Raw genomic sequence first — 17,930 nt, forward strand, 5'->3', positions numbered from 1 at the left:
AGTGCAGGTATGCCTTTATATTTTTAAAGTTATTTCTTAATGTTTTTATATTTTGAGGGTATAGATACACATTAATAAATCAGTAAATAGGTTTGGAAAGGATGGAAAATATCTCAGATATTATAATAATAATGCTAGACGTTTTACATTGCGCAGGTTATTAAATGATCAAGGATATTACTGCCATAATAGAAAACATAAATAAAATAGTCACTGTAAATGAAAATAGTGTTCTATTTAATCACTCATGCATATTTTAATGCTTAAAAAACTATTAACATTGTTCGTTCGTTCATTAAAATACCTGCAGGTATATCGTATCTACCGCTCACAGGAAACATCGTCCAATGTTATGTGGGCAGTATTTCCTCACTGTTTTGGTCGATGGAGCTAGAGTGGGTGCAATGAGCAAGCTGTGACGCGGGGTTTTCGCAAGGCTTCGCGGCGCCCCACCTCGCAGCCGACCTGCGTAGGCGCCTCGGCTGTATTGTGGTACTGTACGCAGTCAGTCATTCTTCGACATCGCAAGTCGCGGCCACTGTGCGCGACGGCCCGAGACCGACGCACAAATAATGTGCACCTGATAGAAACGATCTGTGATATAGTGTTAAGTTACATGCAACGACTGAAAGTGAAAAGTTTTATTCGAGTGAAATCTCATGGATATCATAACGGCACTTAATATAAAGTGAGCACGCTTCTGCGCTTTTGTTTCATAACACAAAAATCTTATAAACACCATCGTTATAGACTGTAGACCATACGGTAGGGAAAGCGAAAAAGTATGAAAATATTACCTAAATATTCATTTATTTATAAATCAGTATGTATATAGTATGTATCAGTTCCGAGATCTGAAACCAAACACATTGTATTGTTGTAGAGAAAGTTCCTTTCTACAATTACAAGCCTATTTTCATACATCTCTACATTTATTCTGCTTAAATCTTTACCTTCATGGTTCGATTGAATTTAAAACTTTATTGGAACCAGATTAATCTTCAACGAATAACTGGTTACATAAGAATGACAACATAATAAAAATATGTATATAAATATAGCATTTGCCTTATTAGGCTAAAAGACTATTCCACCAACGCAAATAGATGTATGTAATGTTTATACAGTGAGTCAGAAAAGTCTGAGGACTCAAGGACGGTGAGCTCAATATGTGGAAACAGTTATCATGTGAATTCAATGGGTACATTACAATAAGTCACCCACGACACCTGCCATCTCTTTTATTAACTTAGAGTATTGTCCGCACGACATAAATTATTGTGATAATAAAATAACTACAAGCATGCTATTTATATGTAAATAACTTGTTTATATGATCCAAGCGAAGTCGTTGATTATAATAATAAATGATTTTTATGCATATTTTGCAACTATATAACTATTATTAGTTTAATAGTATAGTCTCAACACATGAAACATTTAAAAAAAATATATATCTGAGAAATGCTTAAAAAATTTATACCTACTTATGTTATAATTATTTCAATTTTAATTACCTTCATTACCTATTGGGAAAAAAAATTCCTCAGAATTTCTCAAAGGTTTTCATAGTTTTCCTGTAAGTTGTTATCCCCAAATAATCATACTTATCGCACAGTAAAACAGATATTCGGTTAGTTCATTTATGTAATATAAGTATATATATTTAGGGATGACTGATGTCATTATAGTATATGAGTAAACATCCACTTGGGTGCCTTTTTGGCGTTGATGGTGTTAACATATTATCAATAGCTCGAAGTTTGGAAGTTGTAAGTTTACAAAAACACATAAAGTAGTTGATACTGCATCTGAACTGACTCCAGTCCTATGGGATCGTACACCTATCGGATTTGACAGAGAGGGAACAAAGAATTTATTTGTATTGCACACAGACATGACCATACTATTATCTCCTATTTATTTAACCATTCCTTGTTGAGATTAACCACCGTAGTTACACCAAAAATATTCTTTGGGAACTATATAAAAAATAGTTTTCCATTTGTTCGATCAAAATCAACTCGAAATATCGAAAAAAATATGATTTTAATTTGAATTTAGTCTGTTACGATTTGGTTAGGCAGGCGTGCAAATGGACCTCCTTATAATAAGTTGTTAACACCGCTCGTAGATATTATATAGCACCATGAACCTTGGTACACTAAGGTCTATTGTGCTTCTAGGTATACTGGCACACCTTTCAAACCGAAACATAACAGTACTGTTTAGTGGTAGTGTCCATTGAATTAGTGGTACCTTACCAGACAGACTTGCAGAAACATACCACCAAGTAAATTTTGCATACTTATTACTCATATGATAATAATGATGATTATAGATCATAGATATAGATTATGATACATGATGATTACTTACTACATGATTTTTTTTATTTCAGTAAAATGAAGAACAATACAGCTCTATTCTGCTTTTTGACGGTTATTATTACATCAAGCACAGTTCAGTGGTAAGTTAATTTCTTTACTTTAGTTAATTTATTTTTTCATCTCTTAATCTAAAAATTCTGTTTTATTAGAAAAAAACAAGCTGTAAACTAAATTGTTAATCATTTAAGTAATTAACCATTTATTCATAATAGCATAATTTTAGTTAATAATGAATTATAAGTATATAGAAAAAAAACTTGTACGTCTTTTTACAATGAATAATAATAATTGATCAATACATTTTCCCATGAAGACATGGTAAAAAAAGATTTCATGTCATTTTACTGTATAGACACTTATTAGCAATAACGACGCATTCGCAACTTGAAACGGTTTTTATTACCACTTGTAACCGTAATTATTGTTACTTGAAATTAATTAAAATAACATTCTTTATTGATTATGTAAAAAAAAAAATTCTGAAATTAGTATAATTGTTTAGTTCTATGAATTTTTAAAACAAATAGAACGATAGCGCCGATTATAAATTTTCCTATTTCTATATGAGTAGTTAAAACAAAATTTGGACCCTGATTTTATGTAATATTTAGGTACCAAATAAGAAATGAACTTGAATAAAGATAAACATTCCATGGACAAAATAAATAAGTTTATTTACGATTTCCTAATATATTTGAACAACTGTTAAAATGTACAATCCATCTTAACTAATGCGAACATTATGAACGTAATTATTAAAGAAATACACCATTTTGTATTGATGCTAAAAATTCGTAATTGTGACCATACCCATTTATGTTAATTATATGATAAATATTGTTGTAAAAATAATAAATTTTGACAATTTTTTTTAAATATTTTGTAGCGTATCAGTATTAGGACCGAAAGCGCTAAGGCCGTTTGGAAATTATAAAGTCTCCATAGCTGGCGGTTCTCGTGCCCACAACCTATATGTTGCTGTGGAGGGCAAGCGAGCTACTGGAGAGCAGTTCTCACAGGGAAGACTTGTGCAGGTTCCACCAGCTGCCTCCAGGCTAATAGATTTGGAAGTAAGTTCCTTAAATTTTTCCTGAGATAAATTGCTAGCTTAATTTATCTCTTGAAAATATTTCTAAGGCTGAAGCTTACTTAAAAATAATACTTAATGTGTTTAATGATAAATGACTCATTATTATGTGTAACATTTTATGACACATAAAACAGTTGATTCACGATTGAAAAAATATACCAGTTGTATTCAGTTAAAAATATGTGTCATTTTACGCAGATAGGGGACCCTGGGCCTGGTAAGTACAGGTTGGTAGCTCGGTCTACCTCAGGTCCACTGTTCGCAGCATCAGCCTCCCTAGTTTATCAACCGAGGAGTTTTTGTATTTTCATACAAACAGACAAACGAGTGTATCAACCTGGAGATACAATAAACTTCAGAGTCATTGCGTTGGACAAGTAAGTAGAGTCAAATCTATCAAAATAAATAAATAAGAAATTTAGATTGCTAATATTGAAGTTATTTAGATTTAAAATGATTATAGTAAAAAATAGCATACAATTAGAGCACAAAACATTAACACACAAACCAAACACTTTCGATTGTAACATCACAAAGCGATCCAAGTGTTCGCACGCTAAGATTACGTGTGATTACCGCGCGGTCGTCGACCCGTTGCGCAGATACCTGCCGTTGACGGTACACAAGCCGTGAGCGGGTTGAACACGAGAGTCGTCGTTGTGCTAGTGGGCCACGGTTCCGCTCCACTTGATACCTCATAAAGATCAGTTTATTAAACCCAATAATTCATTCAAGCCACGAAATTGATTTAATTAATCGTTTCCTAGTAACTCTTTCTTTTTTATATAAAGTCGGTAGGCAGACGGGTGAATGGGCCACCTGATGTTAAGTAGTCACCATTGCCTATGGATATTGGCGCCGTAAGAAATTTTAACCGATTCATCGCCAATGCGCGACCAATCTTGGTAACTAACGACGTTTTGTCCTTTGTGCCTCTTCTTGATCTTCTTCAAATGGGAACATTACAATGGGAGTATCTACTAGTCAGTAGAATAAAAGTGTTAGGTACCTAGACTGACATGCGTAAAGCCCACATGTATGTCATCATGAAATAAAAAGTTCTAAGTCATTAAAACGCTTGTCATGTTTGGTTGCATTTTACCTTTGTACGATAGTACTTGCACAATTGATGTGAGAAATTACTATTAACCATTGTTTCAATTGTACTATCGAAGAAGTTTCGGTTTGGAGTACCAAAATGTAGAAATGTACCACAATAGGAGAATACTCGTTTTCATAAGTTTCTATATTCTCAACACAGATACTTGTTACCATTATCGAGCACGGTGGACGTGAGCCTGTTAGACACGGGCGGGTCGCCGGTGCGCCAGTGGGCCGCTAAGCCTCTGGACCGAGGAATATTCGCCGAAGAATTGCTCCTAGCTGACGAACCAGCGCTTGGACAATGGACTATACAAGTATTTATATCCAATAATCTTTCTTAACCTTGTCGCATATTTATTTACAAATCATGAATGTTGTTAAACGCGCTTCTTTATTATTCCAATTATAATTAAACAACCTTTTTTTTTTAAGTTCACTTTAAGTGTTCTTACTATCTCTTAACATATACCTATTATTATAATCTTTCTTTGAACTTAAAATTCTTTAAAAACAGGTTTCCTTTTATGTGTTGCATATAGAATGATACAATTTTAAGAAAAATACGGTAATATTTTGATGCAAATGAATTTCAACTAAAAACCGGTAAGCCGGATGTATGTATAGCCTCCAACAAACAAGATAACCTTTGTCGATGCAAAATAATGTCAATTTGTAAATTACACTTTTTTTGTTAAAGGTCGAAGTTCGCGGACAAAAATACTCCCGACAGATATTGGTGGCAGATTATGTGCTACCCAAATTCCATATGGATGTTCAAATGCCCAAGGAAATGTTATTCAGCGATGGCCGTTTCAACATAAACGTAACTGCCAAGTATGTTATTACTTTTATAAACTACATAGGAATTTAAGTAATACCTACTTGTTTGAGAAAGAAAATATTCACCGTAGTGAAACAGTATCTTGAAATACTTGAATACTTAAGTTACTGACTTATATTAAGTTACACAGTTACATAATGAGCATGTATCAACAGTTATGTCAACTCGCTACATTTTAATATGAGATTTTTATATTCATCTGCTTATGTTTAAAAAATAAATGAATATTAGATGGATTTATATCTCATGATATATATAAAAATATTTGTTTAATATTACAAAAACTGAAAATAACATTTAAAACTGAAAAAAGTCAATATCTAAAAGTTACATATTAAAGCTATACAGAGCTTCCCAACCACAATAACTAAGATAATAATTTTCAATGTGAAAATTTATTTTCAATATTGTAATAGAAAATTATAATTCAATATACGTCATAATAATTATAGACATCAAATTATGAAACGCAAAAAGTCTGTGAGTTATTATTAGATATTGGAAAATAATTTTCTTTTCAAAGGAGACGTAATCCCTTGCTTATTGAGAAAACAAGAATTAATTTCCATTTTAATGCTCTGGAAAATAATAAGATTTGTGACTTTTTAACTAATGTCGTAAAAAAGTGATGATCTCTACTTGACAGCATCAACCAACACCAGTAATTTGCGTGGGAAATATCATATATAACACAGGTGCTCTCTCTTTTCCTACTCTCATATTCGAATGGGGAAAAAGAGGCACCATGCGTATCTCTATGCGTGGGACCATGAGCAAATTAATTTATTGTAAACACTTTCTTTATTAACAGTAAAACAAAATCTTACAAAATAAATTCGTTTGCAGACATTTCAATGGACTACCAGTCAAAGGCGAACTCACCATATCTGCGTACGCCGTTTTCTTCTCTGGTCTATTACAACCAGTATTCTCGACACCAGCCCGAAAAGTCATCGATTTTAATGGTCAAGCAGACCTAGTTTACGACTTGAAGACTGACCTAGATCTTGCAGAAGATGCTGCAAGACCATTGGTCGTTGAAGCCGTTTTAGAAGAGAAAGATACTTTGATACGTCAAAACATTACGACAAGGATTCTTCTCTTACGGACTCCGTACAGACTTAAAGTAACAGCTCCCGATAGATTTAAACCTACTCTGCCATACATTGTTCAGGTAAGGTTAAACTTATGAAAGAACCGAGCAAATCTTGTACCTGATAATTTTATGTGTTTTAATAATATTCATTAATCATAGATCGAATTAGTAAATTCGTCTGGGCAAACTATGAAGATATCTGATGAAGTAATTGTTGAGCGACTATGGGACGACGGATCTCCTGTTAACAAAACTACTATAGCTCTTACTAAAGGTTTCGCGAAATATACTTTCACACCAGATTTGGCGCACGCAAATTCAACCCTTAATTTAGTGGTAAGTTCTGAGTCGTACATTTAATTCTAGATGCTTACTTTATCATTGGTAGAGTATTTCAGGAAACACTCTGACAACACCTAAAGTACTTTTCGAAAACGTTCGTTTGATATACATACATGTGTATTAGTTGGTTTAATTTGTATCGCTTTTCGAAATTGATCGAATATTTTAAGTTATGTAATATTTTTAGATTAAATACAAAGAAATTTCGGAACGGGTGGTAAACGTCCAGAAAAGTTTGGAAAATGGTGGACAATTCTTAGTGATGGAGCTTCTGACGCGCAATACTTCTGTGGGAGACGAGTTGCGTGCTCGGATTACCGCTACTGAGCCGATGGATCTCGTCCATTATGTCATCATCGGTCGTGGTGATATCCTCGTCGCCAAGACTTTAGAAGTGAGTATTTTATTAATTTAGGGTAGGGAGTCATTACACACAACACGAACTAGTATTTAAAAAAAATATATATTCCTAGCAATGATAGGAAGATTAGTATATATCTAAGAACGAGAAATTCGCGCGATTCCTTCAAGCGCCAAGTAAAATAATTTTATCTGTCGTCTGTCAACACTATGTGATGTCTTTTCATCAATATTATATATATATATGTATATATTTATGTATATATGTTAAATATTTATGTACTTATATATGTATACGTTTGTGCATATTTATGTATTTTTATTATATATATTTAACGGCATCTATTGCTATGTATATATTTTAAATTTTTCTTTAACTTCTGTGCACACCCTACTGACTACTCTCCTACACTATTCTGGGTTGGCTGGCCGAAAATGCTGCTCTAGCGGACATAACATGTTTTATTTGTGCAATAAAGAATAATAAAAAAAATTTGAGTATTGCCTACAACCTTCTGTGAGTCGTCGGATGCACGGTCCCGTGATAACCGTACGTTCGTGTCCAGTTGAGCCCGGCGCGGCGCAGCGTGGACGTGTCGGAGCGCGTGTCTGCGGGCATGGCCCCGGGCTGCACGCTGCTGGCGTGGTACCCGCGCCTCGCCGCCGACGCCGTGCGCGCCGCCGCGCTCTACGCGCCGCAGGGGCCTCTGCTGCGCCACCAGGTACCTTTGCAATCTGCACTAATTGTTGCTTAATAATACTTTTATAGTCCTGGTGTATTAAAAATAGTGAAACGCACATCATTATTTGCTCTTAAGTTTTAACAACATTTTTTTTATTTAATTTTCAATTTTAATATATATAAGTTTCCTCATCATACATATTATGTTTCGGATTTTTTTGTGATTACCTGCAGTTTTCATTTTTATCAAATAATTCGAAATCATTTCATGGTTTGTCAAAATCTTGTGTTAGTAAATATAAAAGAAAAAACGAAACATACATATTGCATAATTATTTTTTTTTAATCTTATTTTATTTTGGGACTTTTGTCCAACATAAAATAAGATTAAAAAATTTTGACGTACCTGACGTCAGTCCTGTTTTACCCTTTTCCTCTGGTTTTACATTATTTAATACTAATTGTTATTAAGTAGAACTCCAGGAGCATCCTAGCAGATTCTGACGAAGCATCTGCTAGAATACTCTGAAAAAATCCAAGATTGAACAAACATACATTTAAATTACATAAAAGTAACTTTCTCTCATTCTGAGTCTTGAAAATAGATGACAAATACATTTTATTTAATGCTAACATAAATTAATTAATATGAAAAAAAAATCTGTTAAATATGAAACAGGTGACAGTGACGTCGGTCACATCGGGCTCCTTACTCCGGCCGAACGGCCTTGTGGAGTTCCGCGTGACGGGCGAGCCCGGCGCGCAGGCCGCGCTCATCGGCGGCGACGAAAACTCCATCGCGACTGGACTAGCCGACGACAACGGGTTAGGCAGTGGCCTTGACATGCATACGGTATAATATTTAAAACAATAACTCTATGAATATAGCTTCTTGTTTAATGTTGCATTTATATTGTAACAGACATATGTTTAATCTAAATGTGGCACTAACGTGTGTTTTTAAAATATTAGGATAATTTTATATGGTTTTGTAAACAGATCGAACGAGAAGTGGAAAGTTACAGTGGACTAAAACATTCGCTCTTCAAGAACGAAGACCACTTGCCGAGCTTGGGACTCGACTTAGGGGGGAAAAATACAAGTGATGTGTTTAGCGTATGTATCGTTATAAACTATATTAAAGTTAATTATTATTATCTAAATGTTATTTTCTATATCATTTGTTTACATTTTGTTTTAGAACGCCGGTGTAGTGTTTCTGACTGATGGTCTCGTTATTAAAGGCGATGATAAAGGTAGTTGTCAAATCTTTTATTAAAGAATAGTTTATTTTATTTTCATTAGGACAACTAACAGTAGATATAATATCAAAAATTAATTATAAAATGGCTCACACTACGAGAAAGACGAGGGACGTTTAAAACTTGTTATTCATAAAGGTATGCATTCTGCATGGCAACGTATCAATTTGAGTGTTGTATGATATATGACGTTCGGTGTGCAGACGGCTCGGCGGTGGAAACGGGCACGCGCGCGCCGCAGGCCGGCCCGTACGCCTTCAGCCGCGTGCCGCCGCCGCCCGCGCCGCGACACTACCTCACACGCACGCTCTCGCCGCACGCCACGTGGATGTTCACCAACCTCACCATCGGGTAAGGCGCCTGCCATCTGCATCTAATTGCATAACTCGTACAATTGTGACGAATGTATTCCAAAACTTTCAATTGATGCAATTTGAAAATAACTTGAGATATGTGTGGGTATCTTATGTATACCCGATACATAAGATACCTTACCAGAGTATCTATACGTTGACAAAAAAAAGCATGAAACAGATATTTCGCAATCAAGTATTGATTAACTCTGAACATGCATAAGAGAAAGTCGATGGTATAAAAACTTTAATCGTCGTAAATTGGATTCGGTAAATTGATTCCAAAATGCTTTCGCCGTTACTTAACAAAACGATAAGGTTCATATAAAAATCGATGTTTTCTTTAAAGACATTTAACAGTAACGTTTTGTTTCAGTAATGATGGCATGGGCACCAGGGAACGCTGGTCACCGATTACCCCCGGTGAATGGTCGGTCGGAGCCTTTGCGATCCACCCCACTTTAGGGTTAGGTCTGGCCGCCCCGCGCAAATTGACCACAGCTCTACCGCTCTCCATGACTGCCGAGCTCCCGGAAAGTCTACAAAAGGGAGAGACCATAGCCATCATAATAACGCTCAAGAGCTCCCTGACTGTAGACACCTCAGTCGAAGTAACTTTCCACAATTCCGACCAGTATTTCGAATTCGAACCTTTAGAGAATAACGTCGATTCATCTAAAAGTAAGTATCACCCTAGTTACCTAGGTTTTCCAAATTTCATAAATAAAGCATTACGAAAAGTTATTCGTATTTTAAAATAATAAAACATATTTCAAAAAAAGAGTAAGACCATATTATAAGCAAGCCTATGTACTGGAAGTGTAAGATATGTTATTCCTATTATCATGATTTAGTTCCAAATCATTCACGTAAGTTTGCAATATTCCAGCCCGGCTTTTGAATGATGGCAAAGTTACATCTCGTATGTCAGATATCGAGTAAAAGTTTCGCTCTCTTGCTTGATTTCTATTCGTCATGTCGGTTGAAAATCTCATCATAGTAGGGAATTAGAAAGTACCTCTTTACGCAAATACGCACTATAATACCTGCTAATTTGGTTATGTATTTTTATATGCTAATTCAAAAATCAAAATCAAAATATACTTTATTCAAGTGAGCTTTTATAAGCACTTTTGAATCATCATTTAACAATTAAGTGAAGCTACCACCGGTTCGGAAAGTAGATTCTACCGAAAGAACCGGCAAGAAACTCAGTAGTTACTCTTTTTCATCATTTAAAAAATACAATCATATGAGTTAAATACAATTATATATATATGTAATGTGTCCTGCCTGGAATAAGGTATTAATTCCGAGCTTTTTTTATCATCTACAAAATCTTGTATCGAATAATACGCCTTTTTTACCAAAGTATTTTTTTATAAACGATTTGAATTTACGAGACGGCTAAGTTAAAAATGTCTGCGGAATTTTATTATAGAAATGGATACCTTGCCCCAAGAAAGATTTATTGACTTTGCGGAGTCGGAAACTTGGCGAAAAACATCCCGAAGAGAGTCTCTAGTTAATACGTGTTATTTATCACAATGTCCATGGTGTGGTCAGAGATCGAACTGTTCCGTCGCGTGCGCGTCACGGTGCCGGCGCGCTCGCTCGCCAGCACGGCCTTCCTCGTGTCGGCGTCGCGGGCAGGTGAGGCGCCCGTCATCGTGGAGGCCAACGGGAACGGTGTCTCCGCCTCTCTATTCAGGACCATCGATGTTAAGGTGAGTCTACACGTTATTTGAGACATCTTTCACAATCGTACTGACGACGTTGCGTTGAGAAACTTCTATTTAACTCGTGTATATAGCTTTTTAAAATAAAGAATACAACCAATTCCATTAATTATTAAAGAAAATTATTAATATTGCTATTTACCCCTCTTTTTAAGTTTATCACTTGTGTTAGGAGTGGGTACGACAATTAGCCCAAGAACTCAGGATCGATCCTGAAACATTTACACCGCTAGGTAACGTAAACCATTGCGCTATTGACGCTTAAATTCATTCTTCGATTACATAATGTAACTTTTTGCTATCGTGTGCACCAGTCTCAATTGATATTAGTGTCACAAAATATTACTATGAGGGCCTATTAAGAAGTCTCATTTGAATATTGGATAACGAAATTGAAGACATGAACATAATTACTTCAAACACACAATTATAGCCTACGTATTTCTAAACGAATCAGGAAGTCTGTCTACCTGCCGGTCCGTTAACGTGAACCAGACGATTGAGAGTCGGGGTTGGTATGAGCGTATACAATTATGGCGTCCGCTCTTACGCTGTTTATCTATTTCAATTGATAGTTTTAGTTAATTTTAATTGTTTAATAATTGTAAAATCATTTGTCATAACATTTAAATGCATTTTGTCAAATAGTTATTATTATTAGCACGCCCGCTATACCTACAAGTATATATAATTTGTAAAGCTACCGTATAACTGTATTACCAGTAGATATATTAATGACAATACGTAATAAGTCAATCGTTATTTAAACATTAAAGAGCAACATTTCTATACCTAATAAATATTGTTCACAATATAAGTAGCCTTAGCTATATACCAATATGGCGATACAATTATAAACCGTAGTCACGTTTCATTAATACCGCATACTAACGAGGAATTTAAATACAAGGCAAATGAATGCTAGTAGTTTTTCCTCTGTTTGTATGATCGAGTATGTGTAATTCAGTAAACACAGTTGTTAAGACCTCGTGTTAGATACATTAATATTTTCTCTCCATTGTCAGTTGGAAGGAACATCGGTTTCTCATGATTTATACTTAAGAAGTATAAGAGTGAAATAATTACGTAATTAAAGATTTTGCTCTATGAAAGAGAGTCGGTTTATTGATCGATTGAAATGTACACAATCGTTCTTTTTACAATTGATAGAGGATTATAGTCCTATAATTTAATTTTTTCCTCAAATTATAGTGATATTTTGTCAAAGTATTCCAATTAATTTTTCATGTCTTATTTTAATTATAGTAAGTTTTTCTTTTTATGTAAAAATACAAGAATGTTAGTAACATAATCTAAAAGAATAAATGCGAAAATAACTTTGTCTATCGGTCTGTTGCTATTTCATTACCGAACTAATGAAATTAATTTGATAAAATTCGTATAAAGCTCGAACTTCAATCGGGAGGATATCGGTTTTTATGCCGAATGACTGACGACCAAAACGCGAGCAAAACCGTGGGCGACCACTAGTATCTCACCAATTTGAAATTTATTTCAGGACGGATACGTTGAAGATATTTGGTCATGGGCACTCTTGGACGGTCGGCGGGGAGTAGCTCGAGTGAACGTCTCGTTGTCACCAGCGGCTGGCACCAAGCTGGGCGCTGTGTCCTTAGAAGCCACTGGCGATCTGCTGGCTAATGCTCTGAGGGCGATGAAGGCGCCTCCTGTCGTCGCAGCCGACGCCAATTATGCCCTTCGGCCAATGGCTCGGGCGTGCATTTTACTGGATTATCTTCAGGTACAATGACTACCAATTGCAATTTTTTTATTCTATGTAAAAGATGAATACTCTGATTTATTTCATATCATTAGTGTAGATATAGCAATACTCAGGGCACAATGGAGAGTCGAATAGCAATAGTTTATATTTTCACAGGCAACGGAGCAAGATGACGAGACAACAATAGTCAAGGAAGCTCGTGTCCAGGCAGCTACCGGCTACCAGCGCCTTATGGCTTTCCGCCGGCCGGACGGCTCCTTCTCACAAGAAATCGGCGACGAAGCTACTTCTGATGTCTTGTTAGTATACATGTATTAATAAATGATGTATCTACTTTACTCTTCAGTAAAATATCTTCGGTACTTCCCCGAGCTCATTGATCGAATTGATATACTATTGAATTTAGTTATAAAATAAACAGGTATAGTATGACACAACTTAGATGTCGCATCGGCAAAATTCGTAAAACCGATCACATCCGAATTAAGTACGCTATCCCAAATTATCAATATTTATTTCTCATGCGAATATGATCTTTGCACAAATGTAATAACTTGTAATATCATATGACCTAATATGTTCGTCAATTTGACGCGTCGATTTACATGCAATTGCTTTCTCTGACGCGTGAATCTATAGCGACAAATAGCGTCGAATGGCGCGATAGGGAGCTATTTCTATTGGTTGTGTAAATCGACAGTAATCGGTTTTATTTTCATTCCGTTTCATTTTCCGATGCTACATCTAATTTGTGTCGTACTATATGTTATTATTATTGACATAGTATGAAATGACATGAACGGTATAATAATGCAGGATGACATCGGTGGCGGCGCGCTGGCTGTCGCGCTCGGCTCGCTACGTGGAGGTGTCGCCCGAGGCGGCGGCGGCGGCGGCGCGCTGGCTGGTGGGCGCGCAGCGCGCCGACGGCAGCTGGCAGGCGCCGCGCGAGCGCAACGACCCGCACGCGCAGGCCGCCGTGCCGCTCACCGCGCGCGCCCTGCTCGCCCTGCTCGATACCAAGGTGCGTCCCGCTTTCATTACACTATTGCAATGCAGCATCATCACATGAGTATACTCATAACATATAAAATGTTTTTAAAAAGAAAAACAACAACGTAATTGTTTGCTTGAGATCTGATCTGGTAGCATTTAAAATCATTGTTCCGGATTCTATAATCCATGGCAATATTCTTATTGGTGATCGGTGGTGATTGAACATCACATCCCAGCTTTCTTTCTCTAATAGTGCTTAAAATTCATAACCAATTAATATGAATCTAAAAGAAAGGAAGGAAAATTATTTAATTAACTTTTTTAGTTCAAAACTTATTTTCCAATGTTGCCTTTTTATGTCTTATAAAAGGCTTTAAATCAAAAGTGGATACGGGAAAATAGAAACCGTAAAGCAAAATTGGCTTTTCTGATACGGATAGCTCGTAAATCACTAGAAATAAGTTTACGTCTAGCGCTACCGTAGGGTATGCGTTAAATCTTCAGCATATGTTATTGTCACACAATACAATTTCGAAATCCGAAATTTGTCATTTCAGGCCAACGACGTGCTGTACAAGAATGCGATCAACAAGGCCACGGACTACCTGGCCCGCGCGCTGTCGCCCGACTTGGACGCCTACTCGCTGGCGGCGCTGGGCGGCGCGCTGGCGGCCGCGCGACACCCGCAGGCCGCACAGGCGCTACAGCTCCTCGACCAGTACGCCAACACCACGGGTGATTACGAGGCTCATACTTCCCCTAACTCCTTGATTATGTAGCTACTAGCTTTTGCCCGCGACTTCGTTCGCGTGGACTTCAGGTTCGTCCCGTCTAGTCTAGTAATCGCTTAAAATCGCTTCGTAAATAAGCTATTATTTCTCGTACAAAGTAAAGGATAAAAAATGGTTATTGTGGGTTATTCCTAAGAGATAAACATAATACCATCACGGACTTTTTTGTAGACCTTTTTAAGTTGTACAATACTGTTGTACATTGTTTTGATCTATCTTGTAGATTCAGTTAGCGTTTGCAATGTAAGCGCAAAAAATGTGTTTTTTTACGACCTCACATTAGAAACCTCAAAAATTGTAGCCTATGTGTTATTCTGATGTATAAGCTATATTGTGGTAAAGTTTCATTCAAATCCATTCAGTAGTTTTTACGTGAAAGAGTAACAAACATCCATACATCCATACATACAAACTTTCGCCTTTATAATAGTAGTAGGATAAATAAGGAGATACAATCTTGAATATTGCTCTTGTTACAGGATCTGCCTTGTATTGGCCACGTAAAATACCAGCTTCAGAGTGGAGAAATCCATGGTTAAAGGGAAACAGTCTAGAAGCTTCGACAGCGGCGTGGGCTCTGCGCGCTATGCTGGCTTCCAATCTTATAGAAGAATCTGTTCCCGTCGCTCGCTATCTATTGCAAGCGCTAGGACCGAAAGATCAAGATCCTGATGTGGTATGATATTACTTATCAAATTTTCAAAAAATTTAAATACTTTAAATAAATTAACTTTTCAAGCTTGTTGTTATTAAAGTAAAAGTCTGGAGGTCCGTTGAAAAGCACTTAACAATGATAAAATCTCCTACTCGTTTTATAAACTAGACATAAATAAAGATCGAAGTTATTTCACGTAGCTAAGCTAGTTGTAGGAACCCAATGAGTTAGCATCAAATGCTTCTTTAAATACAAGAATCTTATACATATTCGTAGTCGCAATTGATGTCAACTGATATTACCAGCTTTATAATTTCTGTTGTTCCAGTTGGACGCGTTATCGCAGTTCGCGCAAACCATAAAAACGGCGACTAAGCTGAGAGTGTCGGTCGCAGTCGCCGGATCTGAGGAGCCGCGGCAGTTCAACATAGACAACGACAATGCTCTCATCATACAAACGCAATTGGTAATAATTTAAAAAAAAAGTTTCAAATGTGTCCATTATTCAATAGTATGCTGAAAGTTAACCCTGTCAAGCTTGTACTAATGTTGCGCCATTTGTGTGTAACAGGTCCGTGAGGTGCGCAATGCGAGCGCGTCCACGGAAGGGCGCGGCGTGTGCGCGGTGGGCCTGACTGCGCGCGGGCGCACGAACGTGACGGGCGCGTGGCCGCGGTACACGCTCGACCCGCGCGTCGACCAGGTCTCCACCCGACACCGCCTGCAGCTCTCCGTGTGCGTCGGGTGAGTGAGCGGTTTCTTCTAGAGATTACAAGGAAATTCGTTATGCTAAATATTTCCTTTTTTCTTTTTTCAGATTTGTTCCAGTTGGAAATGAAACTGAAAGTGGATTAGCGCTTCTTACGGTGCAACTACCTTCAGGATATTTAGCCGACATAAACACAATTACAGAATTAACGGTATGTTTTTATTTATCAAAATAATTTAACACATTATATAAATTTAAAAAATTGGCTGGTCTTGAAAAATTAAACGGGTTTCATACATGCATGAGATTCGTTTATTTATTTTACTATCGCCGCTTACTTCATTTTATTGTATGCAACCGGCACTAACGCAACTGTGGTCGCAGGCGGCGCGGCACGTGGTCGGCGCACGTCTGTATGGGGGTGGGTCGCGAGTGTCGGCGTGGCTGCGAGCGGGCGTGTCGGAGCGCTGTGCCACGCTGGCGGCGCCTCGAGCGCTGGCCATTGCGAGGCAGCGTCCGGCGTGGGTCACACTCGTCGACCTTTATGACTCCAGTGAGTAAACACAAATGCTAAATTATGTCATACGTTAACGAATTTACAACGTAAACATTTTCCTTATTCCTATCAAATTACAACAAGCTAAAGAACCGTTTCCGTCCCGCAGGTCACCGCGCCCGCGTGTTCTACCAGACCGTGTCGAGCTCGGCGTGCGACGTGTGCCGCGCGTGGCCGTCGTGCGAGCGCGCGTGCGGCTCGGCGGCCGGGCAGCTCGCGCCCGCCACCGCGCCCGCCCCCCGCGCGCCCTCGCCCGCCGCCCGCGCCGCGCTCTCCGCCCCGCTGCTACTGCTGCTGCTGCCGCTACTGCGATAGCCCGACATCGCACCCGAAGGAGATGGAGTCAACCCGCCGCGGGAGTAAAGCCAACGCTCATAAGAACAAGAGTCATAAACAATAACCTACATACAATGTAAATACATTTGTAAATTGAATTGTAATTGTCACTTTTCTATTGTAACTATTCAGGCTGTCTATGAATGAACTTAACAAAGTGTTTCTGTGATCCCATGCTATTTATATCACATTAGAGACCAGTTGCAAATAAAAATATATTCATAGTAAGAGTAAGTAAGTACACAGTGAAACAAGTATTTACACAATCAATCTGCTAACATTTTTTATACTATTCCCTAATTATCACTTGAATCGAATTTATCTCTCAATTACTCCAAAATATAAGCTATAGTAATAGAAGAGCTACCTCAAAGGCTTACACTTACTAAAATAAAGGTCGATGTCTCAATGTCATTGATTTTTAGTAAATCGAATTCGTACAAAGATAGTTCTCTTAAAGAGCAAATGTATTTGCTCTTAATCAACAATATCAATCTACGAATGTTCAGGAATGAATTATAAGTATAAATTATATGCTCCAAAAATATAAAATGTATACTATTAAAGAACTCTTATTCAAAATAATTTAACGAGAAAAAATAATACTGCAGAGATTCGTAATGTCAAACCGATTAGGTTTTTAATATAAAATATATATTTTTATTTTTACTTAAAAGATAATAAGGCCATAATTGTGTATATTAAGATCCGTTTGCCTAGACTTACTACGTCACAAGATTATCCCCGAGATTAGTACCTCATTTAATAAGATTAATTAAATCATTTCTGAAGGACCTAATCAATATTAACTATCGTCAATCTAAGCTGGTTGTTTTCTTTCAGATAAGCTTTAATAATCGTAATAGAACTGTTGTTATAATTAT

At 37.1% G+C, this 17,930-nt stretch overlaps 1 protein-coding gene across 2 annotated transcripts; it reads left to right on the top strand.

The window, feature by feature from the left end:
• Positions 1-481: 481 nt before the first annotated feature.
• On the top strand, positions 482-17,628 carry LOC124530997 (CD109 antigen-like). 2 transcript variants are annotated; one of them, XM_047105382.1, is made up of 26 exons: positions 482-688; positions 2,402-2,470; positions 3,277-3,460; positions 3,679-3,857; positions 4,742-4,898; positions 5,282-5,418; positions 6,272-6,599; positions 6,681-6,857; positions 7,051-7,257; positions 7,790-7,945; positions 8,585-8,758; positions 8,905-9,021; positions 9,107-9,161; positions 9,371-9,518; positions 9,897-10,201; positions 11,087-11,247; positions 12,779-13,021; positions 13,160-13,302; positions 13,820-14,027; positions 14,557-14,734; positions 15,270-15,466; positions 15,774-15,911; positions 16,017-16,189; positions 16,263-16,365; positions 16,539-16,707; positions 16,820-17,628. In XM_047105382.1, the coding sequence occupies exons 1-26, from the start codon at positions 660-662 to the stop codon at positions 17,023-17,025; spliced, it is 4,341 nt and encodes a 1,446-aa protein (XP_046961338.1). In that variant the 5' UTR covers positions 482-659; the 3' UTR covers positions 17,026-17,628. The 2 variants fall into 2 exon arrangements, with proteins under 2 accessions (XP_046961338.1, XP_046961341.1); XM_047105385.1 differs by lacking the exon at positions 482-688 and adding an exon at positions 747-765.
• The last annotated feature ends 302 nt before the right edge of the window (positions 17,629-17,930 follow it).

The sequence above is a fragment of the Vanessa cardui genome, chromosome 7 (genome assembly GCF_905220365.1).
Source record: "Vanessa cardui chromosome 7, ilVanCard2.1, whole genome shotgun sequence".
Taxonomy (NCBI): Eukaryota; Metazoa; Arthropoda; class Insecta; order Lepidoptera; family Nymphalidae; genus Vanessa; species Vanessa cardui.